Genomic DNA, 22,341 nt, shown 5'->3' on the forward strand with positions numbered 1-22,341 from the left:
GCACACGCCATCTATATGTACGTATGGGTGGGTGGATTTGCCAGACGCGTTTCCACGCACGCTGAGCAGAGTCCCTAAACGACGACGACGACGACGACGACGACGACGACGACGACGGCTGCGGAGACGAACATGCGCACAGCGCCGCAGCCTTTTTACGTGTCGTTCCTTGCATGATATGGACAGACACGACAGGACAGGACAGAATATCTACTTCCCTTAGACAGACAAGACGAGCGACGTGGTTGGCTATGGATGGCGTCTCGCATCTCGTGTCTTGCTTGAATAAGAATGCGCCTCGCGGTAAAGCGGCATCCGGTCTTGTGTCATTGGCACAAAGAGGACTGTGCTTCATCATCGTCCTGCCGCCCAGGCTCTTGGGCCCGTGTCCATTTACCCTCCAACAGTGCATCCGCCGTTCTATGCATCAGCGACAATATACATGATGCACAGAATTATGCAGGTAACCTGATATAAACGCCCGTGTTTCAACACGGCGCCGGCAGCCAGTCTCGACGAATATTCTGGAGCCGTGCCTCACCCACGTTCAGCCGTCAACGACGGCGGCCTCCCGGGTTGTCTCCTTCTCGTTCCGAAACATACGGGCCGACCTAACCTAACGCCATTCACAGCCGATCCGCCCGACTCCATGCCCTCGCGCGTCCGCCTCGTTTGTGGACAAGGCGGCCACCGTGCGACCCGCGACTAGACCATCTGAACACCAGCTTGCCCTCGCGGACAATCTGTGCAACATGGCCCATGGTGAGGCCGGTGAGTCCAGACGGCGCGCTGACGAGCACAGCATGAGGCGTCTTCGCCAACCGGAATATCGGGCCCTTGTGCTGTGGCCATGAGGGGATGACTAGGGGGGGGATGCAGCTGACTGCCTCATGCTGTGCGACACCGGCTAGCAGTCGCACCGCTCATGGTGGCGCGGAAAGGGGACCACGTCGCGAACGTTCGGCACTCCAGTCAAGTAGCTGAGCAGCCGGTCGAACCCCAAGCCGAACCCGCCGTGCGGCGGACAGCCCCAGCGCCTAAGATCGAGGTACCAGGTCATGTCATTGCCCGCCGCCGCCTTTCGCCCCGAGGGCACTGGCAGTCCGTGGAGCCTCATGTTGTCCTGCAGCTCCCCCAGGCGGTGCTCGCGCATGGACCCGCCCGCGAGCTCGCCGAGACTGGGCACCAGCAGGTCGAAGCAGTCGACCGTCTCTCCCTGCGATGGCGGTGAGGCCGAGCGGAGCATGTAAAAGGCCTTGATATTGCGTGGATATTCCGTCACAAATATGGGGACGTAGGCGTCACGCTCCCTGTCGTAGCCGACCTCCTCGGCAAGGTACTTTTCGTGCTCGGATTGCAGCCCGCTCCCCCAGACTGGCTTGTGCTCGAATCGGTCCGCTACCGGCCGCAGCAGCTCGATCGCCTCAGTGTACGTGATCCGGGGCCACCGGCCCGGTACGAGAAGGCCCCGCCATCGACGTCGAAGCTCGTCCTGGTCGACCAGGTCTGCGAACGCGAGGCGCTCAGCCGGGTCACGCGAGTCCAGCCTGTTGAGCTCGAGCTCTCTGGCGGCGTCACGCTCCTTGAGTCCCTGTGCGAGCGCCTTCATCATTCGCTGCACCAAGGCCATGACCTCGTCCATATCTTGCACGAAGCACATTTCGGCCTCGAGCATGTAAAATTCACTCAGGTGGCGCGACGTTTCACTCTTCTCGGCTCGAAAGGTCGGTGAGAGAGTCCATACGTTGCCAAGGGCTTGCGCCAGGGCCTCGAGATGCAGCTGCGTCGAGACAGTCAGGTACTTGGGCCCTCTGAAGAATTCGTCCTCCCCCGACTTGACGGCAAAAGCCTCCCCAGCGCCCTCACAGTCGGACGAGGTGATGATGGGAGGGTGCGTCTGCTGGAAATTTTCGGCGAAGAAGAACTGCGTGAGCAGAGCAGTTGCATCGGAGCGCAGCCGCAGTAGCGTCGAGTTGAGTGGCGTCCGGGGACGGAGGTGGGAGATGGCGCGCAGGCTCTCGGGCGTCTGATACTTGTTCTGGATGGGATATGTCTTGGGCAAGCGAGTTAGGAAGCCAAACGGGCAAGTAGCAACGGTGGTTTGGCCGCGCCCACCTGTGGATCTGATTCCCCCAGTATGTCGACCTCGCTGACCTGCAGCTCGTGCGTGGTGGGCGACGCCGGGTCCTGGGTACGGGGCCCTCCAGCCGGGTCGCTTGCGACCTCGCCGTCCATCGGTTGTGAGACACGTGCAGTCGTCACGTTGAACCAAGTCCCCTTTAAACGAACGGCGGCGCCGGGCCTCATGCTTTCGCGACGGTCAGTCTCATTGAGCGTCTAGACGTGGCGGGGGAGGGATCATCGTACTCGGCACACAGCTTCTTGTCGATGACGGCCTGAACAGGTCGCATCGAGGACCCGTCGGTTACGTCGACGAAGCGGACCCCAGAGCTCTTGCGCACGGAGCGTACCCAGCCGCAGACTTGGACATCCGGCACGTCGGCGGTCGGTCGCCATGCTCTCAGGGCCGCGACCGTTGTGATGGGGGAGGTGGCGGAAGATTCGCCTGGTATGCGGACGGAATACTGCCGCCGGAGCGCGGGCACGCGAAGGTGGCGCCGCGGCACGGCCCCGAGGGTGGGAGGTCGCATGGCTGACCGAGATGAGCAGGCGAGGAGCTCGGCAATGAGCCTCATGTGCGGCGTCGGCAGCTCATGAGTGTGTCTGGGCGCTCCGAGCGTGTGTGTGAGTGAGAATTGCAGCAGCGAAGAAGACTCACTCGAGGCGGCGTCGTCAAATTCGAGTGGAGCCTCAACTCCCGAATCGGGGCCTGGGCTGGACTCTAAGAGGGGGGGTGCCTGAGGTGGCGGATCCAGGACGCCGGCCGCCCTGCTGGGAGAACCTACTAGGTACCTACTAACGTTAATAACTGGTGTTAGTAGCACAACCTTCCTAGATCCCAGCAGCCACCTCATCAGGCACCTCAGGGACCGCCAACAGCGCAATTGCACCTAGTACCTAGGTAGTACCTACCTACTACCTAAGTTAGCAAGGTAGGCGCTGCACGTCAGGCACTGCACGACAGAGCCCTGCCCAGCAGCCCGACAGGGCAGTGGCGCCCGCGAGGACCAGGACCAATCTGGCGAGGTCGGGTGGAACCGTCCATGGCGCTCAGGGGCATTGCAGGCAGACAGGCAGCATCGCCGGCCCGCTGTTCGCGCGTGCCAGTGGAGCTCCCGGGCTCGCTGCTAGTAGTACTGACAGCAGCATCGCGTGCGCCTCCGCGCCGCACAGGGCAACATGGAAAGCATTGACCCCCCCCCCCCCCCAAGTGACCCTGATAAGGTGAAGCGTCGTGTGATACAAAGGTAATTATTTCCTCCTGCTTCGCAAAGGCATACTGAAGGAAGCTCGACACCTGCATTGTTATTCTCGTCACGATAGACACCCATCGCGGGACAGTTGAGCCAACCTCACCTTGGCGACTGCTTCACTCAGTACCGTATACATGCCTCGCACGAAGTACCTTGCGGTACCTGAAGCAGTGGTCCGCCAGTGCCCCTCCCTTCCCTTCCCTTCCATCCCTCTTGCCCCCTAGATATGGAGTCGGGCCAGGGTCATGGACCGGATGGAGGCCATCACACCTCGACACCTCCTGGAGACAGCATCCGTCCCATCGAACGTAGATTCAACGACACCAGACGTCCGCTCGTCAGAAGCCTCCTTCAGCGTTGACACCTCCATCATCATCTTCATCGTCGTCCCCATCCTCGTCATCTTGCTCCTCTTCTTCTTCTTCTTCTTCTTCTTCTTCTTCTTCTTCTTCTTCTTCTTCTTCTTCTTCTTCTTCTTCTTCTTCTTCTTCTTTCTCCTCCTCCATCATCAACCCCAGCAGCAGCAGCATTCCCGCCATACAACCTCTTCCTGCCCAGACACCGAGACCTGATTCTTGCACGCCCCCCTTCAAGGTGTGGTGGCCCATCCCATCCACCGCCGCCGACACTACAGCGCACGGAACATACCCGGATGTACATACGCATGCACGCCAGGCACGTAATACGTCGACTACACGCGCACCTGCCCCCCGCCTGCCGTCCTCGAAAAAGCACAAAACAGACCACGCAACGGGCACGCATGCCACAGACACACACGTCCCGGCCCACATGATGTCGACCCGGAGCTGCCCTGCCCTGGGACCCGTCAACTAACGCCTCCCCCGTGTCACGCAGGGTCTCACATTATTTCTCGGAGCGGCCAAGGCGCCCCGCGAGCGAGCTCTCTCCATGCCAGCCACGACACCATCGAATGCGCAGTCCTGTCCCGCCCTCCACCCCTCGAACCACCATTCGAGATGGGGTCGTCGGCAGTCGATGCCCTGCTCGGCCCAACCGCCGCCAGAATAGCCCAACACACTCGCTGCTGCTACTCGAACGAGCGGCAGGCGCAGGCACCCACACTACGCATGTTCCTTGTAAGGCCGGGCCATGCCGGCCTTACATCTCTCCACCGCGCGGCGGCGGGCAAGCACCGGTACAGGCACAGGCTGCGCAGGGCAGATATCTGGCATGCCGTCCACGTTGGACAAAGGCGAGATGAGGTGCCACAGATCTGGCGCGCACGACACTGCTGCGTCCCGCCGCAATCCTCCGGGGCCGGGGCGCGAAGCCTGGAGTCGGAACAACGACGGGAGCCTAGTGTTCCTTACCTGCAGGTCACTTCTCCCTCCGGGGACCCTTATTTGCCTCGTCCCGATTGCTGGATTGGATTGCCGACGTGGCATGGCCCGTCCCGGCGAGGCAGCGGTGCGTGTCTGAGATGTCAACGCGCGGTTGGCACCCATCGCCCTTGCCGTACCGCCGACTTGGATAGCGGAAGGGCTCGCGCTGCTGCAGGGTGATTGTTTTTTTCTCGTCCCTTGTCTCTCTCCCGCCCGCCCGGCCCCGGTGTTGGCACCCAAGCGACGCCGGCTCCGCGGCTCTTAAATCCTCTCGCCTCCCACGATCTGACGCGAGCGAGCGGTTGACTCAGATCCTGGACATATCAGGTGGTACAGTTCGCCGAGATCCCTACATCTCGCTTCCACGCCCTCGCCCGGGACGAGATCCTGCGAGCGAGTTCCAGCTGCCTCGTCGTCACTTCGCCAGCGCCCCTCGGACGACCGACAGGCAGACAGACATTGCATCCAGGCACTTACAACATAAAAGGGGGCCTTTCTCTTTTGCCGACGACGGCTCGTCCATGTATCAACTCGCCCCATCCCCTCGTTCCCACCCGGTTGGTACCATCACTACGTCGTTCCAGCGACCTTCGACCGTCTCGCTCATCGTTGGCAGACCTCGAGCCTCGGCATGGCGCCCGGGTCCAAAGCCGGCAGGGTGAAGCCGTCCGAGGTGGCGGCCGACACCAAACGCAACTTTATACCCATGGTGAACGCGAGCTACGCCAAGGTCTTCCCCCCTTTTTCGGTACTCTATCGGCACCCGACGACCCAGCTGGAGATTCCCCGTAGAACGCTGAGCACTCGCCCTCCCGCCTTCCACTTCGTTGCCGAGGACCCTGTCATGATGGCCATCTCATACGGCGTTGCCGACAGCCAGGCCAGCGAGGCCGCCGGCACCGGCAGGGTACGGATCCCCGTCATTTGCGCTGCCAACGAGCGCCGCCCTGGGGGGGACTGGGAGACGGGCTCCTCTGGTTACGAGGAGAAGCTGTGTCGCCGGAGCAACCTCTCCGCGACCTTGAGCGCCCCTTGGCCTGGCAGCGGGGAGCCGTCCAATTACCCCATTCCCTCGACGGGAGGCATTCTGTCAGATTCCGTCGTCGTCTACCGAGGTCCTCACGACCGCTACGAGAAGCTCGACCGGTGGTACGACTTGCCCGTCGTGTCGGTGCCGCCAACGCGGTGGCCGAAGCTCAAGGACAACGGGTCCAGATACTCATTCGCGGAGGAGCGCGGCATGATGCGCGACAAGATGCGTGGCGCACTGCGCATTTGCCTCTACAATAACTACGACCGCGTCGTCATTGGCGACTTTGGCCTCGGCAATAGCTGCCGCAATCCGCCGCAGGAGGTGGCCGAGATCTGGCGCGACGTCTTCCTGTTCGACCCTGACCTACGAGGCCAGTTCGCCTATGTAATTTTCGCCTTTGAGGACCCGGCGCAGAGCACGACGCAGCTCATCCTCGACGAGATTGCTAAGAGAGATAAGAAGGGCTGCTCCAAAGGGCGGTCACGTGGCGAGTCGTCTGGATCCAATTCTTCGACGTCGTCCCGCGGACGCGCGCCAACAGATCTTGGCATCTTCCAGCGCGTCTTCGACCCGGCCGAGATCCAGCGAGTCCTAAGTGCCCCTGACCCGCGGTACGGGCTGGACATGATTACATGTTGACGGCGTCGCCTCTCTCTCTCTTTCTTTCTCTCTCTACGCCGTGCTTGATATTTCCTTTGCTTTTGTCATTTACTTTTTGGGCTTTGCTGGCTTTGGCTCGGCGTTCTGGGACTGGGGCCAGGGGCAGGGATTCCCGATAACACAGACTTCACACCCATCTCGCCTCTGGCGATGGGCATTCTCTCCGATTCTTTGTCGGTATGCCTGCTGTCCATTTATGCTCTCGAGTCGGCCATGTGTTGCCCTGGCGTTGGCTGCATTCTGCCGGTCGGGTGCAGCCTTGGACAAGAGATTGCTGCATGTTTGCTTTTTGACAGCAGTCATCTTGTTGCCGGCCAGTGGCCGACGTGCTGCTCCGGCACACAGCTGGCCTACGAATGTAGTAGTATTGACAGGGCGTAGAGGCTTAGGGTTGCAATCCTGTGGATCATTCTTAGGGCTCCGGAACGCCATACGGTCGTGTATTGCATGCGTCCACCTATTGTGCCCGCGCCTTGCCTCGCTGCGATGCAGTCCTGTTCAATACTGTCGAGCGCGCGATACGCGACAACCTTTGCATCGGGTCATGGTGTCGACTCGGTCGGTCATGGGATGTCGTCCCGGGACATGCCCATATATGTATGTTTTACCCTTTGAGGAGTATAGACGCCTCGTCGGGTAGAAGCGGCCGCGCATCCAGCATTGAGGAGGATTCATCCACGTCATCTAGCATCGGGACTCGACCACCCGCTCACCCGCTCGCTAATCACTTTTTTCATTCAACCACTCATCCACGTCGACCACGCATATATAGGCAGCCAGCTGCGGTAGACTTATTAATGTCGGTGGCCTGGATCCGGGAGCGCTTCAGCCGCCGCCGCGAAGGGGGGGAGGGGAGGAGGGGGATGAGGGGGTGAGCGAACATGCCGCTCTGCCGCTGTCTTCCCTCTCGGGCCCCCTTGCCCCCTCCCCGTCCCTGCTTCATCACATCACATCCCATCCCATCCCATCTCATCCCATCCCATCCCATCATCTCATTCATCCTCCCATCCCTTACCGGTGCGCGCCGCCCCAACAATGCGCGCGTTGCAGTCCCGCCTGTTCCTCCCTGCGTGCCTGCGTTGTGCCTTCTACGGAGGGGGCAGTCAGCCCTCCTCAACTTTGTCATGGTCCCCCCCTCCGTCCCTCATGCCTCATCCCTACCCCTCTTGCCCGAGTCACTTATCCAGGTGCCCACTGCCGTGTCTTCAACCCTGTGTGTGTGTGTGTGTGTGTGTTCGAGAAAAGCTAACACACGTACTTACATGCCTGGTCGGAGGAGCCACCAAGCCTTCCTTCCCACGAGCCTGGTTCGAGGGACGACCAGCACCCGGCCGGCACACTAGCACCCACATATATGTTACCCACCTTCCTACCTATGCCTGCCTACATACCCACTGCCCCGTCCATCTAGTCATCCCTGGCTACGTATTTTCGGGCGCCCGCCGTGAAGGTTTGATACGTAGGTAGGAATGCGGGAGAGGGGGGGCGGGGGCGGGAGGCCGGGTGCCCGGGGGGGATGGCCTTGCGGACTCTTCTTCGCTCTCTCTCTGTCTATGTGCATGTGCGTGTGCGTGTGTGTGTGGGTGTGTGTGTGTGTGTGTGTGTACTACTCAACTCTGAGGTATGCTACAAGCTCCTCCCCCTCCTTCCCCCTCTCCCTCTCTCTCTCCATCTCCCATCTCCTACCTACTTTCGGCCCCAGGTAGGCGAGCAAGGGGCTACTGATACGCACGCGTTGGGGGGGGGGAGGCAAAGCGAGCTTGGTCGCCTGGAATCCAGTGCTCGCTCCCTGTCTCCCTAAGGTAGCTCTCCCAACCCTCCCTTCCCTCGCGTTTCCCAACCGTCAGGGGGATGCCTCAATATGATAACGCTCTGCGTACTATACTAACTTGATGCGTATGGAAGAACCCCACGGACCATGATGGGGACCATGGGTATGCGTGCGCCGCGGCCCCGGCTGCGCTCGCTTGCAGGCAGCGTCATCATGCATGACATCCGCCGTGGTACCGGCGCCAACGCAAGATGAGGTGGGCTGTCCAAGGCCAGCCGAGTACGGTCTAGACACAAGAGTGCATGTGTGTGTGTGTGTGTGTGTGTCTGACGGTTTCGAAAAAGGGCCCGGCGATGGGTGCCGTAAGTATGGGGCTGTGAGACTCCGTCTACAAGGTCCCTCCCCGACCCGACCAGACCTCCTCGCTTTGAGCAGATGATGACAATGTCGGTGCTGCAATAGCTTGGGTCATCATAGTGTTTTGCTGTTTCGCTGTTTTGCTTCCACCATAGCCAACCGCTCCGATGCAAGTCCACGCGACATATGCGCCTCAATCTAATCTGACAACTTTTGCCACTGCAAAACTCCTCCCTGGCCCATCGCAGCCCCCTCATGCTCACCAGTACGCCGGCCGCAGCCCCGTAAAGTTGGCTAGCGCCTGCGACGCCGCGTCGCCCTCCGTCTCCTTCTTCCGCTGTCCGCTCAGCTGCATGCACCGTTAGTATCTATGCGGCTCGCGAGGATGTGCCGGTACGTGTACTCACCTCGAGCTGCACCCCCTTATGCACGTGCACCAGCCAGTCTACGTAGCTCTGCGCCTCGTTGTTGCGGTCTTCGACCAGCATCCGCGCAAACTCGTACTCGGCGCCGTCGATGCCCCTCCGCGCCAGCTGGATCGTCAGGCCCTTGGACCCCCGCATCGTCTTGAGGAACTCGACGATGTTGCGCACCTGGCAGTTGAGGTGCGTCTCCAGCACGGGCAACGACGACGTGTACGCATCGAGGCTCTTAAGCGAGTCCTTGCCCTCGCCAAACAGATCCGAAACGAGGTTCGGCGAAGTCTGCTCGTGGAACCACAGCAGACACTGCTGCCCGTTGTCCACCAGGTAAACGCCGCCCGGCTCCACGCGGCTGAACGACGCCCGAATAGCCGGTGGCATCTTCAGGTGGCCCGTCTCGGCGTCCGCAAACCCGTCCTCGGGCTGCAGGTTGTGGATCGGGATGATTCGCGGGTACAGGTAGAGGCTCAGCTCCAGCGCGCCCATGGACCGCACCATGCGCATCTCGTGCACGCGCCTGTCCGAGTTCTCGACGCCGCCTTTGAACGCCCGGCTCTTGATGAGACCCAACACGTACATGCAAAACTCCTTGAGCCGCTCCGGCATCACCAGCTGGCCGGGAGGGTGCTGCTGCGCAGAGTGTTTGCGGTAGCATGCCATGATGTCAATGGCCCGCTCCGTCAACCAGTTGCGCACGTCCTTGAGGTTGCTCGACGTCGTAGCAAGCTTCGTGCTGGCCTCCTTGGCCAAGATGCCCACCACGGCGTCCTGATCCACAAACTTCATGCAGCCACGTATGCTCTGCTCCCGCACGCCCGCCTCCTTGGCCGTCTCACTAACGCTGGCAATCACGTTGGAGCACCGGACGCGTCGCTGGCCCGACGCCGTCGTGTAGAGAAGTGCTGACTGGAAGTGTGCATCCAGCTTCGAGTCGAGCTTTCCGTCGTAGCTGAATGACACGCCCAACGCCTTGTCCGCGTCAATGGCGCCAATCTCGAGGTCCGCCCCAAACGTGTGCTGCACGAAGTTGCCGTGGTACGCTGCCACCTGCAGGCCGTTGGAGCAGCGCACCTTCATCAGCGCTTGGAAGCCCGTCTCGCGTGTCACTGTGTGCGAGATCTCCGCAGACAGCTTAGGGCCGTCACGCGGCGCGATGAAATTGGGGTAGTAGAACGTCTCGCCTCCAGTCGTCGCAGCGACATGCCCTACGTAAGTCAGCAAATCAGCCCGACGAAGATTCAGGGGATCCTACCAATCGTCGCAATATCCAGATAGCCTCCCGAGGGCGCGGCGAGGAAGAAGTCGGCCCCGACGCCAGCCGCGGCCATCTTCTCGGCAACCTTCTTCCAGCCCGGATGTTCTGTCGTATATAGCTTCTTGTCCATCTCACCGCCAGGGTGATTGCCGTCGTCGCGCATGAAGAGGCGGCCCGGGCCCCAGGTCGGCAGCGCAGAGCAAGAGCACACGATCTTGCCGCCCGTCTTCTCGAGCGCCGCGAATGCCGAGTTGAGGGTCGCCAGCAGTGCCGGCTCCGGGTTCTTGACAGCGGAGAACATGTCGGGCAGGCGCGTAAGCAGCGAGCTGATGAGGGCCTTGCACTCATACGGGTCGACGAAGAGGCCCTCGCCGAGGGGCAAAAAGGGGTCCTCGAGGTCGGGCATGATGAGCATTTGCGCTTGATCCAGAAGAGGCTGTGACAGTCAGTCAATTGTTTCCCAACATCTGCCATGGCTATACTCACGTTGAGATTGTAAAAGTGAATGTCCTTGTCGTATGTGATGAAGCCAACCTTGGCTCCCTCGGGTATCCTGCGCTTGGGCTCGCCGTTGTCGTCCTTTTCTTGGTCCTCGCCGCCGTACAGTGCTGCGAGTATACCGTCGCAGAAGGTCTCCATGAAGCCCTTATTATACGACTCTTGCGTCGCGTCAATCACAAACAGCCACCGCAGGCCGACAGGCTCCCGCGTCCAGTACTCCTTGGGCACGACGAACTCCACCGTTCCGCGGTGCAGCTCTGGCCGCTGGTCGCGGTCCAAGCGCACGCCCTGCGGGCTCGTGGCGCAAAAATACTCTGGCGACGTGTCGTTGGGGTGCGTGCACAAGTTGCACACAAACTTGTTACCACCAGAGCGGAACATCATGAAGGGGTTTATGTACGCCCGACACCGGCGGCATCGCGGCGGGCCGGCATCTCCGAAATCGAGCACAGGAATTTCGGCCTCGCCCACCTGCAGCGGAGCGAGTGGCTGCAGCATCAGGCCCAGGGGTAAGCCTGTCGCTTGCAGGCCGTCGGCCGTGGCAGGAATGTTGTTCATGGTGAGGCGGGCGTATTTCGGGGAGGCGTTGCCCTGATCGAATGCAACAAAGGAGACTGTCGCCGGGGGAGGTACATGGCGTTCGAAGGTGGGATATACGTTTTTGAGGAAGTGTTCCTGGACGGCGTCTCGCGACAGAGGCACGCTGGGCATATCATCGGGCGAGATCTTGGACTGGCCGGTGGGCGCAATCGTCGCCGCAGCATCGGCCGAGCCATTACCCGCATCGAAGCCCCCGGGGCCCGGTGGACTGCTGAATTGGGCGCCCGCCTGCACAGGGAATTGATTCGGGCTCGCGGTCTGCGGCGTCCCTTGCGGCGAACCGAACTGGCCCCCGAAGCCGGGACCGGCGGCGGTAGGGATGAACTGGTTCGGTGCCGAGCCTGGGGGAGGCATGCCATTGAAGGCCTGGGATGAGCCAGTGGGCTCGACTGTGTGGTAGGCGTGGCGGTCCTTCTTCTTCTTGCGGAGTGTGCTGTAGCCATCGCCGAAGTTCATGCCGCCCATCTGCGCAGCCAACGCGTCATCCCCCGGCTGCGGCACACCAGGCTGGAAGCCCTGGCCTTGGGGTGCACCATAACCGCCCACGGGAGGTGATTGCGGCTGCCCGGCGTACGGCTGCCCGGCGTAGCCAGCCGGCGGCGGCGGCGGCGGCTGCTGCTGCTGCTGCTGCTGGTAGGGTGCCTGACCGGGTGCGGCGTAGGGATTATTTCGGTTCGAGTCGTTGGGATCGTTTCCCATGCCCTGGCCAAGGGCATGGTACTGCGTGTAGTCGGCCATGGCGGAGCAGGCTCAGTCGGAGCGATGAAGGAGGATGTGATGTCGGATTCTCGAGCATGTGGTTAAAGGGGCAGGTGAGGGGTCTTGGGAGATCGCCAGCGCCGCGGGACAAGGTGCCGAAGGGCGAAGGCGTGGGAGAGAAAGCTAAAGTCGAATTGTCAAGGCCCGGGCAAACAACGCTTCCATGCCGCGGCGGAAACTGCAGCGGCTCAAAGGAGCTTTGCTGGCAACGATGGTTTGGGGCGTCGTCGTCGTCGGGTGGTGGGATTGGCCGTCGTGCCTCGCTGGCCTTTTTTGCCCCGGCAGGCGTGCGTGCCTGGCCTCGTCGCGCTGCACTGGGCGGGTGCTGGCCGCAACAGCCTACCTAGTAGGTTCCTATTCCATCTTGGAGACGTGTTCCTGGTTGCTTATTGGACAGGGGTCCTGCGCAGCAGCAGCTTGGCTCGGGTGGTGGTGCGCGATCGTCTCCGCTTGCTAGGTAACTAGTAGGTACCCACTGCAGCAGAAAAACAGCCCAGCCAAGCGGGCGCACCTGGGCGGAGAGCTCACGGGGCGAGCCAGCGCATCAGGCTTCAGCTCCAAGTGGGCTGAGTCACGTGCTAGTACACGTGAATTTTGCTGTGGATCTGAAGATGCCCCACTTTGGACGGCGGCTCCTCGTCCGTGTAAGTCGGCTGCTGCGGCGTACGATGCTGTTCTATAGGCGTGAGAAGCTCGCGTCGTGGCGAGGTTCAGGAGACGTGCAATACGGCGTGCTCATGAAAAGTCAGTGATCCTTTGCATTGCATTGCATATCTCTTGTCGGTTTGTGACGCCCACATTACTCTTGTCTTTGGTAAGTCGCAGCGTTGACGCATGGGTCAGTGGATGCGGGAGGGCTCAGAACCCAGCCAACCTGCATACTGCCGTCGCATCGACGAGCAGACAGGCAACTGACTCAACAGGGAGCAGTACTGTACTTTATCTCGTGGGATATACTTTATGTCGTGCCTTGTGTGTGTGCGGCTCTTGACGCTTCTTATCTCGGTGTTGTAGGCAACGGGTTTCTCCAACATGCTGTGGCCCCAGCATTTCCCAATCAAGCGAACAACACAAGAGGATAAGGCGTAAGCACCGCAAACGACGGCATATGCCACAAGCGAGTATCTGCAAGGCCCCTGGCTGTAGAAACAAGAAATGAACAACACATTTCACCGGGTGGTAATACGTCCCATTCATTACCAAGAGGCGCTGCCACCCTGGTACCAGGTAGGCTACATGCAGCCTTACTGAGCGCAGAAATGAAGAGAGCCGCGCCGTACAAATCGCCCGTAGCAGCCCAGCTCAGCCATTCGGTCTCCCCTCAGGCGAGCCATAGATCGGTCTCATATTGATCATTTCTGTCATGGCTCAGGCTAATTTGTGGAGGGCACTGCCTTGTCTGTCGCTGGTCCCGTACGCGTGTCTGGTCGCGTACGGCACGATGGGCTGGTAGAGAAGCGCCAGCCACGAAAATCATCTCGATCCCCCTTGTATAACAACCAAAGAATGAGACGCAACGCGCGTTAACTTGTCGTGAGTGTGAAACCAGCGTGTTCGAGGACAATGGGCGCGTCCAAGTCCACGGTCGCATCACGTCGCGCTCGTCCGACCGTCTAGATCAAGGTATTGCTTTGCGTCGCGCCAGCTCACCACGAGCACCGGCAAAGTCGTAAAAAAACCGACCAAGGTGTGCCCTCAATTGATGCCCATCGAATTCGGACCGAAATACGATATTTTTACATCACTGTGGTGGCTGGCCGGCGAAAACAGTTGTCGAGGTGAGCGGCCGTGGATAGCTTCAGGTTGCGTCGGACGTCGCGCGGGGCCGCACCGCGCCGAGTGACTTGCGACGCGCATGCCAACAACAGCCCATGAGCAAGTTACTACTAGTAGAAAAAAGGCAGCAGCGACCAGTGGCAGGTTTTTTTCAACCACCAGCAAGCCACAAATGCGCATCGCGACAACGCGGGCGGCGACAATTCAGAATGCGACAACGGGCAGTCTGCCTACGCACCTGACGTCTCAGAGGTGACGGGGCGTGGACATGGCTGGATATTCCTCCCATCTGGGGACGCGCACATCACACGGACGGGCTGGCGCAAAACTCTACGGACACGACATGGTCAAACGCAGGAAAAAAATGACTCACCGAAACTCGAAAAGGAGGGTCGGCCAAGCGTCGAGTCGAGGCGAGCAGGACGAGAAAAGACGAGAAGGCGAGGACGGCGTCGGGGTCAAAGGAAGTGGGCGGTCGAACCTCAACCCATCCAGATCAGAGGTGGGAGGCGGACGAGGGGACTTGGGGACTTCGTCGAAGGGGGGGTGTGGGTGTGGCTCGGGGAGGGTACGTACAACCACCTTGAGCACCCAAAGGCGGCTAGGTGCTGTTGGATTGCCGATTGCCGCGGGCCAATCAGAAAATTGGTCACGGAAGAGGTATTATTCTCGAGCCGGGACGCCCATTTTTACCTCGAGCCATAACAGCCTAGTGCTACCTACAACACGGGGCGGCACAGGTCACGCGCTGGCCGAGGCGTGTGGCTGGAGCCATGCTGTACTGTACTGTGCTGTGCTGTTGTGCCGATATGTATGTGTGCGCGCTTGAGAAGGAGGTTGATGATGCGAGGCGAGGTGAGATGAGTTGCGCCGGAGGGAGGAACCCGCAGCACGCGGTAGGCATGTCCGCCATGTGCGTGTGCGTGTTGCGTGTGTCGTCGCATGCAGGCACAACGGCCGCTGTCGCAGCCATCGGGCTGTCCGTTCCGTTTGCCTGTCGCAAGCAGAACGGTGGAAGAAAAGGGGGGAGGGGGGGCGCGCGGGGGGGAAAGGAACAACAGGCGGCGAGCTTCACGCATGATCGCGATGATGGTGGTGGGCAGAGGAGACAAACACTTGCCGGCAGCGACCTGATGGTCTGGTCGAGGAGGGCCAGAGGCAACGTGCCAAAAAGGGACGAGTGGCGCTGCGCGCAGGGTCGGAGCTAGCGTCGAGACACGCCCGCCCGCGTCCATGCTGCTGGCCTGCCTCATGTCACAGCCGGGAACGGCAGCTCTGGGGTTTCGGCAGCGGTAAGACTTGTGAGGGCCAGACAAGACGGTAGTACTAACCTTGAAGGCAGATGGCAGCGTGAGATGCAGGATGCCAGGCAGGGCAGAGGTGGTCCGGGTCGCTCCACAACTCCAGGTCCTCGTGCCACCAGGTGGGCGGCGCTGACGTTGTGCTGGACCCCGACACGCTGGGCACTGGCGCTGGCTTCTTCGGGAGGGAGGCGATGGGGAGGTGAGGCGAGGTGGAGGCGGTGGTGGGAGGTGGGCGCACGCGGTGGTGGTGGTTGTAAGGTAGTGGTGGTGTGGTCTGTTAGCGGTCGGCTGCTGCCCGTCAAGCGCGGGTGGGCGGGCACCTCAGAACCTCCATACCCAGACCCCCCCCCCCGGCACCCCCGTCCGTCCCAGGCGCAGGCGCGGCGCCCTGGGGCTCGCACTCACACGCCGCCGCAGAAAGAGCTACTGATTGCGGCCCTCCCCCCGCCCGATATATAAACAAGCCCCCGTTCCCTCCACGCGCCCGACCTTGGTCGCTCCCGTTTCCTGCCCTTTTCTTCGGTTCCGCAAAAGCTCTTCTCGATCTCGCCTCACCTGCCATTATCCGAGTCCAAAACAAGCCTCGCCTTGTTTTCCATCTCACTTGCAAACGCTTCTTAGCCAGTCCACCGCTCCACGCTCAATCATCACTATGCCTCCCAAGAAGGCCGAGGGCACCGCTGCCGCCAAGCCCAAGTCGGGCTCGACGCACGCCAGCTACCAGGTTGGTTGCCACCTGGGCTCTGTCGATGGCGCTTCAGACTGCTAACGCGCCACAGGACATGATCACCGATGCCATCGTCAGCGTATGTCTCGCAGTCCCCGCGTTTGAGATGCATGGCCGCCGTCGCCGTTTTCGTCGCATGGTGCCGAGCCGCTCTCGTGCCCCCGACGTCGCGACGTCGTGCGCGTGCACCCCGCCCTGACCTCGCCCCTTGCTCTCCTTACTGACGCGTCATTTTTCTGTCCAACAGCTCAAGGATCGCAATGGTTCCAGGTATGCTGATCGCGCCATCGCCACGCCTTGTCATCATCGCGCTAACGCCTGACGCAGCCGCCAGTCGCTCAAGAAGTATGTCAAGGCCAACAACCAGCTGAACGTCTCGGACAACATGTTCGATTCGCTCTTCAACAAGGCCCTCAAGAACGGTGTCGAGAAGGGTGTCTTTGCTCAGCCCAAGGGCCCCTCCGGTGGCACCAAGCTGGCGAAGAAGAAGGCCGAGCCCAAGAAGCCCGCCGCTAAGAAGGAGGGTGCCGCCAAGAAGCCCGCCGCGAAGAAAGCTGCCCCCAAGAAGGCTGCCGCTGCCAAGGGCGAGAAGAAGACCACCACGGCCAAGAAGCCTGCTGCCCCCAAGAAGGCTGCTACTGCGAAGAAGCCTGCCTCTGCCGCCAAGGTATGACGGACCCCATGCTTCGAATGCAAGATTCACTTCAGCTGACCGAGAATAGCCCGAGAAGCCCGAGACCGTCCTGACCAAGACGAAATCTGGGCGCGTCGCCAAGGCTCAGAAGCCTGCGTCAGCCACCAAGAAGGCCGCACCCAAGAAGGCAGCAACGACTAAGAAGGCTGCCACGGCCAAGGCGTAGAGGCGTACCCCAGCATGGGCTTAGGTCACTTTATCACGATGTCTACGGCGTTACGGGTTGCAATTTTCAAGGGCACGGATTGGGAGAGCACTGGTCATCTGGGATTTGTCGTTTGATGGGCTGCCTGGAGTGCAGGAACAGGTCTTGTTGTATTGTACGCGCGCGTGCGGGGGTGGGAACGCGGCGGCTTTTCTCACATGCATGCGTCGGCATTCCTGCTCCTGACCTTCGCACCGCCGGGGCAGCGTGGGTATGCGTGCTCGCGACACCTCAGGCCAAAGGCGCTCGGCGGCGTGTCGGGGGTGCGACGTGGCTGCTTTGGAGTTTGGGCGCGGTTCCCCGAGACTGGGGCACGGACGCGGCCTCGGCCAGCGTGTAGCAATCTGTAATTATACCACCGGACTGGGGAAGCGGAATGAGACAGATATTTGCCAACCTTGCTGCCTTGTTGTGCGCGCGCGTCTTGCAGACGCGGTTGGCGTCTTTGTTTACATTTTGTGTGTATGGGGCGAGATGGCTCAGGGTTGTCACGTGCCACTTACACGGAATGGCACCTGAGCGCGTATCCAGTATGAGTGAGACCAGCCATGAATGAGAGTCTTGTCCGCAAGCAGTTGCAGTGCCACACGCAGCAACAAGGGGGCAGTTACTCACTTGCATAGCTGCGTATCATCTTCATAGCATCACTGCTGATGCAATGAACTTATCATGTATGCAAAGGCCAACAATCTCTTCGTCGCACGAACGCCCCGTGACGATAAAGCGGTTTCGTGCCGCTTGTTCCCCGTGATGAGAGAGTTGGTGTGTGTGACTTCGTAAGCTACTATATGTACATCTACTTCGTCCCGCCTCATGATCACGAGCACCCACGCGCGCGCACGCTGCAAACCCACTTATTGAGAGCGGGCACCGGTTCCTCGCTAGCCATGCCGTGGCCGCGGCCGTTGGGCAAACCTTCTGCAGCCCCTAAATGGTACGAAGTACGTGGTCGTCGTAGCTGAGCGATTGATTGAAAATGACATGACGAGGGGGCTCGCTCCAACCCAAGGTGAGCGCAGCCCATTAAGCTCCTCTCACACTCACACTCACACTCACACTCACGCTCACGCTCACGCTCACGCCTCACGTCTCGCGGCTTCAAGCGCATTGCAGGCAAATAACTAGGTGGACTCACCACCGCTCGCGCAGCCTCCTGACTGCTGGCTTCGGGCTGAGCAATTTCCAACATGCAGTACTACGTACTTCGTACCTTGGTTAGGCTCGTTGTGCCCGCTCCACGGCCTACGGCGCTTCTGCTGATGAGAGTGGCACTCCCAGCCTTTTTCTCTCTCACACAAAAGGCAGGTCCGCTCATATTCGACTGGTAGTTCCGGACCGCCACCGCGTACATGCCCGAGGGAGCAGCGGCCTGTGCTGTGGGGGAGGGTGGCTTGTAGAGGAGACGCACGCGTGCGTGAATGAGAGACCAGAGCCGCCTGGAGATTGCTTCGCTTCCTCGGGGGGTCCTGGTCTGTCCTTTGACTTGGGGAATGGCCGTCCTCGCACGGACTCACCGTCGGATGCCGTTCGGCGGCGACAACCTCTCAGAGGATCCACGCGCGTCACGAGAGAATGAATGAATGGCAGTCCTGATGCAGAGGGCTCCTATATAGTTAGTACTCAACATATACGATACTACACGCCGAGCGGATCATAACACAACCAACATGTCATGGCCCGAAATCCGTGTCCTGAATTGCTTCGTAACGTACACTACCAGCTACAGTAAAAAAAGCCCCATGCGGCTCTACCCGGGTCGAGTTCTCACCCCCAACGCCCGTCCTAAAGTACACGCCGCCCAAAGTCATTTCGTCCAGCCCTTTCTACGTGGACCCATAATAAAATTGCTCTCAAACGCACACGGCCTGGGCCGCTTTTCAAATCCTCATTACCCAACCTTCGACTCTCCCTCCATCACGAATCCTGTGCCGCCTGCTGCTGCTGCTGCTGCAGTTGCGCCGGCGGCTGCTGCTGTTGTTGAGGCTGTGCGCCGGGAATCACGGGCACCGGAACCGGTGTCACCTTTTGCGGCGGCACAAACGCCGAAGCTGGTGTCCCGTTAGGTCCGCGTTGCCCAAGCGGTGTCTGCGGCTTCTGCTGGTTAGGCCGCGCCGCCATCATCCCCGGGCTGCCGTATCCCATTCCCGGCGTGCCCGGCTGCACCACCTTGTCCGCGAACATTGCAGACCGCTCCTGTGCCGCCACCCGTGCCTTTGCCTGGTCCAGAATCCGCTGCTGCTGCGCCTCTGGGATCACCGTGTGGTAGCCCGTCAACCCGGGCTGCTGCATCTGCTGCGGCTGCCCCATGTGCTGTCCTGCGCTGTTGCTTGGGTACCGGTTCATGGGTGTCTGCCCCTGAACGGGTGTCCCGTACCGTGGCTGTTGCTGCTGCTGCTGCTGCTGCTGCTGCTGCATAGTCGGCGATGGGCTGAACTGCGGACGCTGCTGGTGCGGTGGCACCTGTGGCGACATGGTTCGTGGCGGCATTGCCCCTCCGTTTGTGTACGCTCCGTAGCCGGGCTGCCCCGGCGTTCCTTGCTGGTGCTGGTAGCCTTGGGGATACCCTGCGAACCGCGCGTTCGGCGTGCCTTGCTGTGGGTGCTGCGGATGTGGGGGTTGCGGCTGCATCTGCATCTGCGCGTACTGCGGTCGCGGTTGGTTCGCATACTGCGGCATGTTCTGGTGGCCGTACGGCGTCTGGGCTTTCGCGAGCTGCGTGGCGTACTGGTTCGGGAACCCGTTCGGCCGGCTATACTGGTTTGGCTGCGGCGGTCGAGGCTGGTGTGCAGACGGCGGCGGCGCGATGTTGCGCGGCTGCTGGAAGTTAGGCGGCGCCGGCCCGGGGCGATAGTACTGCTGCGGATGCACCGGCGGCCGCGTCGGCGTCCCGTATTGGTTCGGTCCTTGGTGATACTGCTGGCCGTATGGCGTCGAGATGCTCGGCGTCCGCTGCCCGGGCGGCCGAGCATTGACCTGTGCCGCCTGCTGCTGGGCCTGCTGCTGCTGCTGGGCCTGTGCTTGCTGCTGGGCCTGTTGGTGGGCCTGCTGCTGCGCCCGCAGGCGTGCCTGTACTCCGGCTTGATCTTCTTCCATGACCCCGTGGTACTGGTCCGTCTGCACCTGGACCTTTGTGCTGATGAGCAGGTCGTCGAGCTGGTCGCCATTCAGCTTGGCCACTGCATACGGCGGCAGCGTCTTGATGATGAGCGCGAGTTGAGCCTTGAGCGCCTGGTACGTCGCCTGCTCCGCCTCGGAAGGCTGTGGACCAGCCGTGGCCAGCATGTCGCCTGTGACGGGGTCGCTGGACGGGCGGTTTTGCGAGTTCGGCAGCGTGAGGTTGCGAATACGCTGGTACGACGCCAGCGTCTCAATCAAGTCGCTGACTTCGTCGAGCACGTCGTCCACCTCCTTCTCGCGGTCGTCCTTCTTGGTGCCCATAATATCATCAAGGGATGGGTCGACGATCGAGTCATCCCACTCATCGATTGCCTCCTGCACTGCGGTTTCATCGAGCTCGGCTGGCTCATCTTCCCGCGAATTCTCCGCACCGCCGTAGTACTCAACCTCGACCATTCGCTGAAGGTTGCGCTGCCCAACCTTTTGCCACCACATGCGACCTGCGACACTTGACGGCACTACAGCGGCACTGTCGTCTTTGCATGGCGCGAAGCTCGAGAATGCGCCACGAAACAGGGCCTCCATCTCCGAAAACTCAAGCTCCGATGCAGTGGGCTTCTTCCCTGCCAAGCTCTGCGCGCGCTCTCGCTGTTTCGTCTTGGTCTGGGACGAAGGAGTGGCATTGCTGTAGTCTAGGTAGTAGCCGGCAGTGAGCTTTGTCGTGTAGTAGCAGTTGGTCCGGTACTTGGACGTATCCGTCAGCTCGGGGTGGTAAAAGTCGAGCACGTTGCCCTTGGCTTGTGTCTTGGGTTGCTTCGGGGGCTGCAGCGGTGGCAACGGTCGTGGAGGAGCAAATAACTCGCCAAGCGTTTGCACCCTGCTCTGAGGGCTGGACGGCATGACGCGTGATAAGGAGACACCAGGCGGGAGGCTGAAGCTGGACAGATCAACGTTGTGCGAGAGCGGCAGGCTCGAAAACAGCCGCCGCTCTTGGGGGGCGTAGCCGATGACGGACAGCACAGCATCGCCTCTGTCGGACGCGGCTTGTGCGTCGTCGTCGCCGGGGCCGAAGGCTGCCGCCGTTTTCGGGTACGCCCTCTCGCGATTGAGCAGCTCCAGGGCCTTGCTCTTAAAGCCACGAATCTGGGCCGCGGTCTGTTCTTTTGCTGCCTTTGTGGGACCGCCGGGGGACCCGAGTTCGAGCTCCGACAATGCCGATTTCACCGCGGCGAGCACGTCGCTGGCCATGTCCTCGATGTGAGCGTACTTGGCGGACGCCACTTTATCTGAAATAGTCGACAGCGTCGGGGGCTCGGCTGACTTTTGTCGCTTCGTCTCGGGCTCATCTTCGGGCTGAGGGTCGGATAGCGGGCGCTTGAGGATAGATGGCCCGACCTCGAGGCTGCCGGAGATGGAGGTTAGCATAGTGACGCGAGATTGGGGGGGGGGTCGCCCGAAGAGGCGCGTGGAAGGGGGGAAAGCGGCGACTCACCTCTTCAATACCGCATAGTACGATTCTATCAGGTCCTTTCGGCTGCCAGCAGCCCACAGGTGCGATGCATCAGGCTTCTGGTCGACAGGGTCGCCCTTGACGTCGATGCCATCGTCAGACACGTCGCGTTTTCGCTTGGCGGGAACCGCGAGGTGTTCGTTGGAGTCGCTGCCTGGCGTGGACACGCCGTTTGGCTCGAGCGCGGCGGTCGGCTGTGCCATAGTCTGTCTTGGGCGTCGGGGTCCCGATGGTGATGCTCGCCGCGCCTCGTCGCGATACGCGGTAGCGGGTCGAGAATGGCAGATTGGTGCGACTCTCCAGACTAAGCCCTTTCATCAAAAGGGCCGCGCCAGCACCACGTCCGCATCCAACTTTGGCCGTGCAATCGGGGGCCGCGCTTTTGTGCGAGCGATCCGAGACGCCTCGGGCGAAGAGGGCAATTTTTTAACACGTCGTGCAATCCGCAGCGAGGCGTAATGCGCGAGGGGGGGCTGCCTCAAGGGAAGATTGTATCGCCAAGTGAGCAAGCAGACGGGACTGGGGGACTCGTACTGGCACCTACGCTAAGGCTCTTCGCGGAAAAGCTAAAATTACCCAGCACGTGATCTGGCGGTCGCGATGGGTAGCCTACCCTAGAACCCCTCCACACGTTCCGAATGACGAATATTGCGCGTGTGCTTTGCTACTTGCGTGCACTATTGCGTACTATGTTGACCTCGTGGCTACTGTGTAAGGTCTCGCTGTGTCTTGCCTTCTAACTTAGGTTTACAGTGCCTGTGGGGTGGTGGGCTTAACGCTCGTTCTCCAGCATAAGCATTTCATCGAACATCATGCGTCCAGAAAAGATGAGCCGAATGGCGACATCCATCAAACACATGCCACATACAAACCCAACGCACTGGACGCGCTGACATAACCGACCCCAGTCGAGTGATCGTGTATTACCGATGC

General features: G+C 60.8%; 5 protein-coding genes across 5 annotated transcripts; 2 read left to right on the plus strand and 3 right to left on the minus strand.

Moving 5' to 3' along the window:
• Window positions 1–97: 97 nt before the first annotated feature.
• Window positions 98–2,793, minus strand: SLM5 (Asparagine--tRNA ligase). The gene is made up of 3 exons (XM_047985312.1): window positions 2,368–2,793; window positions 2,116–2,308; window positions 98–2,053 (listed from the first exon to the last, which is right to left on the minus strand). Exons 1-3 carry the CDS (start codon window positions 2,694–2,696, stop codon window positions 908–910), a joined length of 1,668 nt encoding a protein of 555 aa, XP_047841289.1. The 5' UTR covers window positions 2,697–2,793; the 3' UTR covers window positions 98–907.
• Window positions 2,794–5,238: 2,445 nt separating this feature from the next.
• Window positions 5,239–6,389, plus strand: JDV02_004127 (uncharacterized protein; the record flags this gene model as incomplete). The annotated part of the gene is made up of 2 exons (XM_047985313.1): window positions 5,239–5,274; window positions 5,334–6,389. The coding sequence occupies 2 exons, from the start codon at window positions 5,239–5,241 to the stop codon at window positions 6,387–6,389; spliced, it is 1,092 nt and encodes a 363-aa protein (XP_047841290.1).
• A 2,007-nt stretch (window positions 6,390–8,396) lies between these two features.
• On the minus strand, window positions 8,397–12,405 carry SFB3 (COPII coat Sec23p-Sfb3p heterodimer component). The gene is made up of 4 exons (XM_047985314.1): window positions 10,702–12,405; window positions 10,213–10,651; window positions 8,946–10,165; window positions 8,397–8,887 (listed from the first exon to the last, which is right to left on the minus strand). The coding sequence occupies exons 1-4, from the start codon at window positions 12,052–12,054 to the stop codon at window positions 8,798–8,800; spliced, it is 3,102 nt and encodes a 1,033-aa protein (XP_047841291.1). The 5' UTR covers window positions 12,055–12,405; the 3' UTR covers window positions 8,397–8,797.
• A 3,258-nt stretch (window positions 12,406–15,663) lies between these two features.
• JDV02_004129 (uncharacterized protein) lies at window positions 15,664–17,232 on the plus strand. Its single transcript, XM_047985315.1, has 5 exons — window positions 15,664–15,879; window positions 15,935–15,961; window positions 16,130–16,152; window positions 16,210–16,549; window positions 16,605–17,232. The coding sequence occupies exons 1-5, from the start codon at window positions 15,808–15,810 to the stop codon at window positions 16,740–16,742; spliced, it is 600 nt and encodes a 199-aa protein (XP_047841292.1). The 5' UTR covers window positions 15,664–15,807; the 3' UTR covers window positions 16,743–17,232.
• A 1,224-nt stretch (window positions 17,233–18,456) lies between these two features.
• JDV02_004130 (uncharacterized protein) lies at window positions 18,457–21,900 on the minus strand. The gene is made up of 2 exons (XM_047985316.1): window positions 21,391–21,900; window positions 18,457–21,300 (listed from the first exon to the last, which is right to left on the minus strand). Exons 1-2 carry the CDS (start codon window positions 21,609–21,611, stop codon window positions 18,696–18,698), a joined length of 2,826 nt encoding a protein of 941 aa, XP_047841293.1. The 5' UTR covers window positions 21,612–21,900; the 3' UTR covers window positions 18,457–18,695.
• Between the last annotated feature and the right edge of the window lie 441 nt (window positions 21,901–22,341).

This window comes from Purpureocillium takamizusanense, chromosome 3 (assembly GCF_022605165.1).
Source record: "Purpureocillium takamizusanense chromosome 3, complete sequence".
NCBI classification, from domain to species: Eukaryota; Fungi; Ascomycota; class Sordariomycetes; order Hypocreales; family Ophiocordycipitaceae; genus Purpureocillium; species Purpureocillium takamizusanense.